Raw genomic sequence first — 12,430 nt, forward strand, 5'->3', positions numbered from 1 at the left:
GGAAAATTGGGGGAAAAAAAAAATCACAAAAATGTGAATAACTTTATGCTGGGTTGGATGATGGAGGTAGTGGATCTACCCAGCTGAGAAAAGGCAGGAGAGAAAGCAGGACCTCCTACAGCACAGTGAGCTGCTGTGAATCAACTAACGTAACACCTAACTGTCCTGCAAGTGCTGGGTTCTGAGGCAGGTTTATATAGTTTGTATGAGATCCATGCATCTAACTGTCACCGTTACTAATGTCTGAGTTAGTTTGGGTCCATCTTTATTGGTGCACTCTGTCTCCCAGTGCATATTTAGGGTCTTCCGCTCAACAGTCATGAAAGATGTTAAATCTAAAATGAACTTCTAACAATGCAGCTACTTAGGAATATATTAAATACATAGGAATATGTTAAATACACTAGATAAATGCTTGGAATTTCTGTGAACAAATCTGATTTGTGCTGCTCGTCTATAGTTTATTAATTTCTGAAAAATACTTTTAATGGTTGTCAAAAATATTTTTGGCTGGACAGGTAAGTAATTTTAAGTGAGATCACGATCCCTTGTTCCCTCTAATTTAGGCAGCAGCTATAAAAATCAGCATTGGACTTCTAGAAACTGCTGTCTTCTAAGTGTTATGAACTTCCTCTTTTATTTTCTTTTTTCATTTAGCAGTTAAAGTAACAAAGATGACACAAATCATGTAAACTTAAATTATATACATATACTAGTGTTTTATGACACAAGAGAGCAACACTGTGTGTTACGATTTGGTTTCCTGGCCTATCCATAAGGCTGCATAGACTACTTTCTGCTGTCTTGCCTCTGCATTCTACTACTTTTCTTCTTCATTCGGCCATGGTGTGACTGTTTTGTGTTGTTTTTACCTTGAACGTAATTAGAGAAGTCAGCAAACAGATTCCTGTTGCTAAAACACTGGAACCAGGTGCTTTAAAACTCTGTGGAACTCTGTCATTTCTCTTATCCCCTCAAACTTTCTCGTTTTATCTGCAAGCCTTTACAGGGGACAGAAATTTGATAGTACATGACCCCTTGATTTGGCAGAAAAAATAACTTAATACAGGCTAGTGGGACAGAAGTTTGCTTTGGTTTATGATTATTGGGACATCTTTTTAGAGTTTTTTTTATTATTGTTTTAAATAGACTGAACCACATCTGTTAGGCTTGAAATACAAGATACTCTGGGGAAGTGCCTGCGTTGTAGTAGAGATCAGACTAAGTGATGACAGAAGGCTCATTTTGATGTGGTCTGTTAGTAATAACAGACTTCACTGAATAATTATGTTTTGGGTACTGAGTAAGTTTCAGGTAGTTACTGATATGATGGCTTCTTGCAGGTATTACTATGGAAAACCAACTTTGATTCATTTGATTATAAAGAAGTTCTTAAACACCATATTAGAAGAACACATATTGATGATCCTCCTCATCTTCTTGATATTTACCCGAGGTCACCTCATCTCCATGATGATAAACTTCAGTCAGTTGAGGTGAGTGCAATAAGTACTCTAATATAGCAAACTAGACCTTTGTAAACACTATCTGTCAAACATTTATAGTTAAATTTGTTCTATGTGTACCAGAGAGCTTTTTGTTATGTATAATACTTTGGAAGTGACCATAGCTTATGAATCCGCATTAAGGTTACTAGGCTAGCTGATGCTGTCAGATTTATCCTGGTAAATTCCTTTCATGCTTCTTGTGTAAGTCTGTACTCTACACCTGATTTAAACAAAACATAGGTGATATTCTGATTTATGCTGAAGTAACATGCCAAACTGCTGCAGAAGATATCTGAATCTTCAGTGAGCTTTAGGATACTACTCAAATATATCATTATAAGCAGGACAAGGTGGCATTATTACTGAAAGTTAAATACTTGATTGTCACGAGTTGTCCTTCTTTCCAAGACCTTTATGTATTGTGAGAAGATCTTGATGTCTATTGAAGTTTAGAAAACCTTTTTGGCTAGTAGTGTGTTTTATGTCACTACAGAGTAGTAGGTCTGTGTAGTCTGATTTTTTCTGATAATTTAATTCTGCAGCTGCTTTACTGTCAAACCTTCTACCAGCAACCCTTGGAGGTATTGGTAATTAGGAAACCAAAGTAAAATGTTGCCATGATGTTCTATATCCTATATCATTATTTGGAAAATCCTGTGTTTGTCAGGTTGTCTGAAAGCTATGCTAGATAGGTAAACAGTACTTAGACAAGACTGTTGTCTCTTCCAGCCATAATGATTCTATTATTCTACGCTAAAACTTGAGGGATATGTTTATGACTGTCCTTGGTAGAGCTGGATAGCTTCTGCATGGTTATCTTCTGATTACCTATGCTTTCATCTCTTCTTTGATATTCTCCAGATAATTCCTGTATCCAAGAGCTGTATCTGATATAAATCCAGGAAATTTTTGGTTGCTGTTATATGCTAATAGAGTCCTATAAAAATTCACCATTACCCTTTTTCTGTTCATATAAAATTTTGCCATGATATTTATTTCCTCTCAGACTTTTAAAACATTGAGATTTGAGGATATTGAGGGGGTTATGTGTGTATGCAATATGTAAAAGATTGAAAGTATTTTGGTGGATGAAGGGAACCCTGACAGAATCCATCAAGTATTTTCATGTGTCTGGTTCTCTTGTCAAGTTGAGTGTGAAGGTTTCTGACGCTTAGCGTTTTGGTCAGAACAAGAGCAGGGCAACTGCATGTATGACAAGCTTCACAAACTTCTCTGCCAGAGTGTCATATTCATTGTAAGGTCAATTAATGAAATTGTTTCCTGGTAGCAGCCTTCAGTATAGGTGGTCAGTGCTTGAACAAACTCAGTCACAGCATTTGCCAGCAGGTTTAAACCACTCTTGCTACGTCAATGGTTTGCTTCAAGACCCAGTCAAATTGCACCCATTTATAACACATGATAAACACACAGAGTGACTTATAGCTGCAGGGTTCAGTTGCTTTCCTTTCAGGTCAACTTTTTCAGACCTCTGCTGCTCAAATGCTTGGCAAAGGTATAAATAGTCTCTAAAGCAATTTTCCAGATACCAGGGACAAAAAAAAAAGTAATTGAGAAGCTCTGGAAAAGTGTTAATGAGTTCAGGCTTTAAACTAAAGCTAGGAAGCATCTTGTTACCAATACTGAAAGGGCATAAAAAGGAAATCTGATAGTTGAATGTCAACGTATTATTTATCAGTTAGCTTTGACAGATTTCACCCAACCTAATGTCTGCATTTCTTCACGACTGTAACATTTGTTACAGCAGCTTATAGGCTTCTGGTTTAGCTGCTCTGTAGTAGTGAAACGACTCTGTGGCTGTCACTCATCATACCGAAGTTTTGGATAGAATATCTTCCTCTCTAATAAACTTGAAATATATTACATTATTTGAGATAGAAGAGTCTCTAATAGTTTCAACAAAACTGATGTTACTGTAATGTATGATATTTTTATATTTGTAAATTAAATAGTAATTATTATTAGGATCTCTTTTGCAGCTTATTTTCAGACTTAATGTAATAGTTTAGACAGTGTTAAAGTGAAGATATCAAGTTCTGTTGCTCCATATGTTTTTTCCTTTTTTACTGTCCTTCCTGTCTCTCTCAACAACGATTATGTGTTCTTTTTGTTGTGGTGAGGAAGAATGGACCTCACCATCTGGACAGAGACATTTATCCAGACAAAACTAAGATCAGGGTACTACCAACAGTAACATGCTTCAGTGGCACTAACTGTGCTTGAAATTTTTCAGTGTTCCATCTTCTTAAATATTCTCTCCTGTAACTGAAAAAAAAACCTCAGCACTTCTAGTTCCACTGTGCTATGCTCTGGAGAAAACAACAAAAAAATTATTTTTGTCCCTCTTCTCACAAACATTTTTTTTACTTTTTACCATCCCAACTTCTTCCTAAGCAACAGGCAATAGAGAGAATTTTAGCCCTAGGTAGTTTCACTTCAACACCACCCTCATCTTTCTATGGCTTATGTTTCTAATACCAGGGAAAAGAGGAATTAAATCACAGACATGTCAGTTAAGGGAAGCTTTTGGAGATCATTTAGTCTTGTTGCCAGTGGTACATCAAGTCAGCCATGGCTGTGTCTAGTTAGGGGGCCTTGAAGAGGGGTGGAGATTCCCCAGTCTCTCTCAGTGACCTGTTCCACCACAGCACAGCGATTGTAATGACACAGTTTTTCCTAATATAACATCTGCACCTCAGATAAAACGCAGAACTGCTTGATTTCTATTTATTTTCATTTTCATGAGGAACAGGGGAAGATAATTGATCTTAACTACTGAAGTAACAGTATTTTAAGAGACTTGTTAACATATACCAGAGTTACAGGCAGGCAGAGGAGGCAGTTCAAATGCAAGATATTTAGAAGTATAAATGACCTTTTAAGGTTTGCTACAAGCTACTACAATGTCATCTAGACTCTTGAGATGTGTTATAATGCATTGCCCTGAGTTATGCTAAGCTGGTTAAGTTTAGGCCCCTCTATAGCAGGAAGGAAGATGGGTTCCCTTAGTATAAAACTTGAAGTGGTAGCTCACAAAAAGTTCTAGAGATGTACAGGTAGAACTCAAGAGAGAAGTAATTCTGTCCATGCTTCTTAAATTCCTAGCGTTTCATGCCTTTCCAGGTTTCCGCATGCTTTTGGATATTTGTTGTTTCTCTGTCCCTGCTTGCCTCAATGTGGCAAGGTCCCTACTATTCCAGAACTTGATTCTGGGAAAATGGTACACACAAAACAGAACTAGCTTTGCTCAGAACTTATTCAGCTGGGTTCAGAGATAGCTGAAGTGTTTTCACACATCACCAATTGGAAATTATGTTTTGAACAAAAGACCTTGCACAAGGACATTAAGAATTACAGGTATCTCCTTGTATTTTGCTTTCAGGATAGTGATTGAAAGATGGAGCTTAAGTTCACATTTTCTCAGAACTTTTCCTTATTCACGCCTTAAAGCTGTACGTAGAGCCAGTAATATTTAAGATGCCTTCTCTAGTTTTTCTCTCTCCCTGCCAACTTTTTGAAGTATAATTAACTTTTACAATAAATTCCTTTACTTGTATCTCCTCCTTTACAGACCAGCAGTAGCCTGAATTTTAATGCAGTGTCAAATATTATGTTCTTGACTTATAAATCTTTACAGCTGTTCTCCAGCTGCACTGACCTATGTGATTCTTGAATATTCAAGTAAGTAGAGGTGTAAAGCTTATCATTACAATTATTCAGACAATTTGGAAATGTAAGGAAATGACTTGTTCTCTGAAGGTGCCTACCTTTTTCCATTGACCATAGAGGTAATCTTGGGTGACGAGGTCAAATACGGGTGTCTAGCAGTATGGCTAAATTTAGCTGTGATAAATCACAATCATTGTTTCTCTTTGAAATAAGGAGCTTTTGGAGATATTTGAAAACATTATGTATAATCAGTAATACAGTTTTAGTGCAATATACTGAAAGAATTGCATTTCACTTGACAGTTGTATATCTGCATTTTCTATGTTTGTATATAATTAATCTTTCATATACTAGAGACTTCTTTATAGTGGATGGAAGATAGAAATAATTGTTTCCTTTAAAAACATAGCATTGAGGTTTGAACAAATTAAGATGTGTAAGTTTGTATCTTGAGCATGAAAAGCTACTGTTGATTAAATTTCATATTCAAATTTTCAGTGTGATTTCAGTTGTAGATATTTTCTTAGATGAAGGAAATCCAGATATACACTAGGTGGCAGTAGAAATAAGAATATATGGCTTACTTGAGGGCGCCAGTCTAGCCCAAAGAACAGTTGTTTAATCCAACTGAAAGCTAAATTTATCTTGATTTGTTGGGAGAGACTATTTCACAGCTAGCTACATCACTTTCCTAGGAAGTACTTTGTGTGAGTCATTTTAAACTTCCTCTAATTTTATTAATTTTTAGTTTTCTGAGAACACCAATTTCTTATGAAATACATTATAAAAATAAAGTGAAGGGTGGCTTTTATTTCTGAGATATGATATAATTTATTAAAATCAATGGAGGGATATCTGTAGAGGCACAATCATTTACTTATAGCATATGGCTGTCTATCACACATAGTTGGGCAGTTTCTTTCATTCCTCCCCTAGTTCTCTGTCCTAAGCAGTGATCCTAATTCCTACGTCTCGCTTTCTTTAAATAATATATTTTGGGTTCACTCTAATCTCTAGGAATCTGTAATTCCTTACATGAAAGGTTCTGTATTAATCTTCCTTCAAATATATTTTCTTGTGTTATGGATCAAAATGCGATAATTGTATCATCATATTGGAAGAATATAATGAAAATACTTATATATCAGTTTACCATGTAATTAAAGGAAAGCTTTGGAAGGGTGTTTTTGAAAACCTTTAATACATGACAGTTCTCACTACCCTTCTTTTTAGTGTTCTGGTTTTCCTTTCTTGTTTTTTACATTTAAGTTTTTCCAAAGTAAAAGGTTGTAGAAGTTTGAAAAGAGGAAAGTTCCTTTTTCTCTACTACACCAGACGTCTTTGATCTGAAAATCATTTAGTTTTTCTGTGAATTTTGTCAGTTCATAAAATAATAAGAATAGTACTTCCATATGTCACACAGAGAGGGAGAATGTATTAGGCTGTGGCACACCTAGATGATACAATGGTAGGGAAAATATACGCACAGATTTTTATAGGGAGGCTATTCTGATCCTTAGGTGAAACCATAAGATAAATAAAAGCAGCAGCTTTCTCAAACTTTATATTATCTTATATTTTGTTAACACTTCACTTTCCTGAAAGGACATTAGCAAAATACTGCTAAAGTTATAGATTAACGCCTATAACCAACAATAAATGAGAAGTCCAACTGTGATAGCACAGTGTCAAAATTGCAGATGTTGTGTTGACACATTTGATCCGTCAGCCTCTGACATTATCCCAGTATAAAACAGTTTTTCCTGTGGTTTTGGGAACAGCATTGTTTGTGTGTGGCCAGTTAACTTATCACAGATTAGTGATGCAGTGTTACCTCCTACCTGCTTCCCACAACAGCATTTTGACAATCGGAGTTGGCACGTAAGAAGCAAGAATGTCAACAGCATGTCTGGTTGCAATAGATGACTTGAACTTGAGTGTGAGTTGGGAACTGATCGATCTGGGCTGCTGACTGTGTGCTCACTTTCAGCTTTGGTGCTAACGACGTACCCATGTCAGTAAGGCAGCTTGGGTTTAGGGAGTGGCTTGGCGCACACCTTCCTATGCTTTGCTGAGCTAGAGTGGCTGCATCCACATCGATGCTACCTCAGGCTGAATGATAGTGGGACTTACAGGCTGCAGTATGAGTCTGTGAGTGAGGATGTGCCTCAAGTAAACTACAACAGGCAGGGGACCCATGTAACAGGATAAACAGAGTGCTGAATAGTTGTGTAGAGAAACCTCCACAAGTGGAAGGCTCCTGTTGTCCTTGGACTGTAACAAGCTAATTGAGCATCATTGCCAGAGGGCAGTACACCAGTTCTGCTGGCAACGGTCCTTCTTGTGGAAGGAGGAATAGGAAGGCTGGCCTACAACTGCACCCACAAATGACTGATGCTGGAAAGTAAAACTCAAAGGGTGACTTTCAGGAGCCCTTATAGTTGTGCGCATGCAAAAAACCTCAAAAGCACCTGTGAAGGGACAGTTACAGAGTTGGGAAGTTGTCTGAATACTTCCTACTGTTCAGTATTGCAGCAGCATCATTGGCTACTCTGTTAATTGCATGGCTTCAGCCTGGGGCACGTTTTGAGTTAGCAGTCGTAATAAATCCATTTCAAACTAGTATTTGTAACTTCATTTTGTCATACATCTGAACTTCTGGGCACTTGCAGCTCTTGTGGCAGGAATTCTTGGAGTCAGTTTTGGTGATGGATGTTTGAGGTATAAATTATATTTCTGTAATAATACAGATGAGTTCAGATATGCATTTATATGATTGCATTTTACATGGTTGGAGGGTAATATCCTACCTTTATTTTTACATCTTAAGGCCTGTTTCCAGTCCTTAGTGAATAATGGTGCCTTAATGCAGCAAGGGGTCCTTTTTATTTCAGTCTTATTTCACTTTCTTTGCTGGTGCTAAAATAATAATTTTGTAATTCATTTTCAACAGGTCAACCCTAGCTTTGGTGTGACTAATACACAAACACTTGACCCACCTGTCATAGAGATTAGTTCCTCTTCAACTTTCAGTACTCCGGTAAGTTGCTTTCGGGCAGTGGCAAGATAGGGTATAGCTTAAACTAACATGTTGTCAGAAATACACTCTTTCTGTCTGTATGAATGAAATAGATATATATTTTTTTTTTTTAAACAATTGTCGACTGCTCAGAGCTCAATACTTCTCAACTTAAGCTTTCTTTCACAGTTCCCAAGGCTAACCAGAAGATGGTGTAATAGCAAAACTTTCATGTTATACTAGTAACTGTACCCTTATACTAAGCACAAATTCTAATTATAAGCCCATGGTAATTATATCAAAATATTACTGTTAAAACTTGTGCTTATTCTCAAATACTTCTTGTAACTCTGTCTTTATCTGCAAATAATGGGAAACCTAAAGAATAGTTGCCTCATTGATAAAATTCCAAAAGTGATGTTTTAATTTTTCTCCTTGTAAGGCATCTAGTTGTTCTCTAGGAGGCAAAAAAAAAAAAAGGTAACACATTTTAAGACAGAATCATAGGACTAGATACATCTAGTGTTAGCTTTTCATATGACATTGCTATGGTATGTGGGAGGAAAGGAAGGCAATGTTTTAATGGTAGTTTCGTAGGAGGAGAAATATGCTCTCCTGGTATGAAATCTAAAAGACATACTGTTCTAGAATTAGGTTAAAATGAGAATTTCTCCTTTAGCTCTGAATCTGTTCCTGTGAAGGCATAAGTTCTATCTTAAGTAATTTTAGATACCATAACCAGAGTTTGTGTGGCTGAAGGGTTAATGCATGTGAATAGGCAGCAGGTGTTGTTTCTGCTGTTCTATTTTGTCATGAGTGCTTTATGAAAAGGTATGTTGGAAGGTACTTTATAAAATTCTTTAAGAGTATTTATTGAAGATCATGATACAGAGGTTGATGTCTAAGAGAAACCTTTTCTTCAAAGCAAATAATCATATAGTAACTTATTTGAGAGATGATAATTTCATATATTTTAAGGTTTAGCAGTTGTCATGTGTTTTCACAACGGAAGTGTGGCCCTTTAAGATAACTTAAATAAAAAGTAATTTGCAGACTTACAGAGATCTTTAGTAGGCTTGACAGATAGTGGATTGTGGTAGATATAATTTATTGTCTACCTATCACTTTAAAATACTCTGTGTTCATTACTTCCTGATCTTAATAGTGATTACATAATTCAAATGTATAGTTACACTGGAATTCTTTGTTATATACCTATAAATTTGCCAATCACTTAATCTCCTTCGTTACTTCTTTTGATATGAGAACCGTTTATAAAACTCTGTGCCCAGAACTCATAGTAGGAATAAGTTGATTCACTAGAGACATCATCCTTTTGATTGCTGGCTTGGCTGTCTTTACAGTCTTCATTACAAAAATGTTGCTTCAAAATTCATGCCTTCTGACTGTGTCAGTGATCACTACATTTTTTTTTTTTCCCCACTGTGTCTTGTCCTACCAGTCATAGGAAACATGCTATTACTGCCCCTAAGATGACTTATTGCAGAGCAAAAAGATATTAGTCGTCTTCCCTTCTGTAAAGATTTGTTAATAAAAATGACAAGACCAGCATAGGTTGAGAGGGATGTCTGGAGTCATTTCATCTAACATCCCCGTTAAAGCCGAGCCAACTTGTATCAGGTTCCTAAAGACCTTGTCCAGTTCATATGTTAATATGTGTAAGGATGGAGATTCCACCACCTCTCTGGGCAGCTTGCTCTAGTGTTTGACTAGTGAAAATATTTCGTTCGTAACATGTAGCTAGAATTTCTGATGTCCCAACATGTCTGTTGCCTCCAATTCTACCACAGTGGTCCTCTAATAAGTGTCTGGCTCTGTCTTCTCTCTATCCACCCATTAGATATTTGAGATGGCAGTAAGATCTCCCTGTATCCTTCCTTCTTAAGGCTGAACAAACCTGGTTCTGTGCCTTTTCTTGTATATCATATGTTCCAGCCCCCTCACCATCTTGCTCGCCCTCTGCTGGACTTGCTCCAGGATGTCAATGTCTGTCTTGTATTGAGAAGCCCGAAACAGGACATACAACTCCAGATAATTAAGGTGCAGCTAAGTATCGCTGTCATCTATTCTTGACAACAGCCTGCCTGGAGAAGATTTGAAAAACAAATATTTAAAAATTTAACAATCTTTATTGTGAGTTTAAAATATATGTTTAGATATTTTCTTAGCAATTCATGTATCTTTTGAGCTTTATCTGTATGAGGAAATACCGGTATTATCTCTTCCTCCCACTCCTCCTCTTCCTTTCAAGGAATCTTAATTGCTCCATCAGAGCCAACAATCCATGACAACTTCCACACTTAAAATGCCTACTTAAGTGGGGTTTTTAAACTTACTTGTATTTTCTTCCTTCAAAAATTAAGCCAAGATATCCAGTATGAATGTTCTCTCAGGGATTTTTCTAGAAAATACTCTCTGAACTCTAAACAACTTAAAGCTGTAAGGCCAGTTCTTTTTGAACACGGTGAAAAACCTGTTTTCATATCAGATTCACACTGATGCAACTTCCTTGTAAACTTATTGTAGGGAATGTGGTGGTTGTGTTGGTGGAAAAACTTCAGTGGAGTCTTCAGTATGGAGCTCCTTTCTTTTGGACTACAATTATAAAAACATTAAGAATTTCTGTCTGTGTGTTGTCAGAAAAATAGTTTTGAATTTGATTCATTTATTCATTTCCCCTATGTGTTACTGAAAACAGCATAGGAACAAGCTATATATGCTTAACTAACTGGTATTTGTGTAACACACTGACTTTTCCAATGGTAAGAGCCTTCATATTTTGCAGTTATTAAAAATGAGGTGTGTTCTAGCCTTTTGCACTCTGAAAATGTTCACTGAATTGGGATCAAGGTTTGGGGGCTGGGGTGGTATTGCTTCCTCCTTTTTATCTCACTGAAGACTCTGAAAGCATTACTGCCTCTCTCCTACCCCTTCTTCTCCATGTGCCAAGCAGCTTAATGTTGCCTTTGTTTGCTGAACTATTGAAAAGGAAAAATTGGAAGTCTTTGTTTCACTTTGGAACTATTTCTGCCTGTTCCCTCCTCTGCTTTTACTTTTACTTTTGAGAGAGGTTGGGTTTTTTCTGGGTTTTTTTGTTTGTTTTTTCTTTTTTTTTTTTTCCCTCAAGTCTGTAAGGCAATACATTGGTAACCTACGGTCCCTGATAAGCTGTTGGGAGCAAGGGAAAGTTGATGATGTCTCGGTAGTTTTTACTGACAGCAGCAGGAAATCACTGTGGAGGCGCTCTCTAATGTTCCATCCCCTGACCTTGCTCGTGTAAACAGGATTTGGAGGAAGCAAAGCAATGTGATGTAATCTGGAACTCATAATGTCTGTGCTGCCTGGGAGATGTTTGCTCTTCTTTCTCTTCCAGTGCTAGTTAACACTGAAAATAAGACATGTTTATTCTTAATTTACAATACAATTTCTACAAAAGTTAAGACTGGATTAATTATTGGAAGGGGAAAGATAAGGGTTGTTCCAGTTTGGAGCAAAAGGAACTTACTATGTTTTAAAATAGAAAGTGGCCAAATAAATCCTCCCTCCCCACCCCCACAACTTGTAAAATACGTGAAAGCAAATAAGAGCATGTGCAACTCTTATTCCTCAAGGTAAGACATTGTTAGTTTATCTGTACTGTGTTTGCAGTAGGTGTCTTGATGAAAAACGGAGTATCTGTACTCAATTTATCCTATACGCATTGCTTCCCCAATATGTATTTCAGGGTTTAGGTATTTTTGACACTTTTTTTCTGCTTTTGAGTACAACAACAACAAAAAACAACCACCAAAAAACCCCCCAAAACCCCAAACTACAAACCACCTCATGTATTTTTGCGAAGACAGCAACTATGAAAACAAGATTTGTATCTATTCTTCCATCTCTGTGTACACGAAAGCTTACACAACTATTCTTCTTCATGGGAACTTATTTTGAAAAGATCTTGGAGTAACATCTCTTCCTTGGATGGCTTAACACAACTCCAGAATCCTGTAGAAGAGGATGACAAAAGTAGTTTTATCTTAAGCTAGAAACACTGCATGTTTTCCTTACCATGCAACTTCAAATTTATGTCCTTTATTGGCTCCAGCCTTACATGAAAATAAATGCCAACTGTGTTCAGTGAGGTTAAGGGGAGGGGAAAAGGAAGAAGGGAAAGAATAGGAATTTTACACATGGATCATCTCTGGGGCCC

General features: G+C 36.8%; 1 protein-coding gene across 2 annotated transcripts in view; it reads left to right on the top strand.

Annotated features, from left to right (window-relative positions):
- POC1B (POC1 centriolar protein B) overlaps positions 1-12,430 on the top strand; it is a 54,396-nt gene that overhangs the window by 17,158 nt on the left and 24,808 nt on the right. Inside the window, exons 10-12 of one of the 2 annotated variants that reach the window (XM_074169115.1) lie at positions 1,344-1,496; positions 8,149-8,239; positions 8,993-8,999. In XM_074169115.1, coding sequence (XP_074025216.1) covers positions 1,344-1,496; positions 8,149-8,239; positions 8,993-8,999 — 251 coding nt within the window. The remainder of the gene's footprint in view (positions 1-1,343; positions 1,497-8,148; positions 8,240-8,992; positions 9,000-12,430) is intronic. The other variant, XM_074169114.1, reaches the window with a different exon arrangement.

This window comes from Numenius arquata, chromosome 2, assembly GCF_964106895.1.
Source record: "Numenius arquata chromosome 2, bNumArq3.hap1.1, whole genome shotgun sequence".
Lineage (NCBI taxonomy): Eukaryota > Metazoa > Chordata > Aves > Charadriiformes > Scolopacidae > Numenius > Numenius arquata.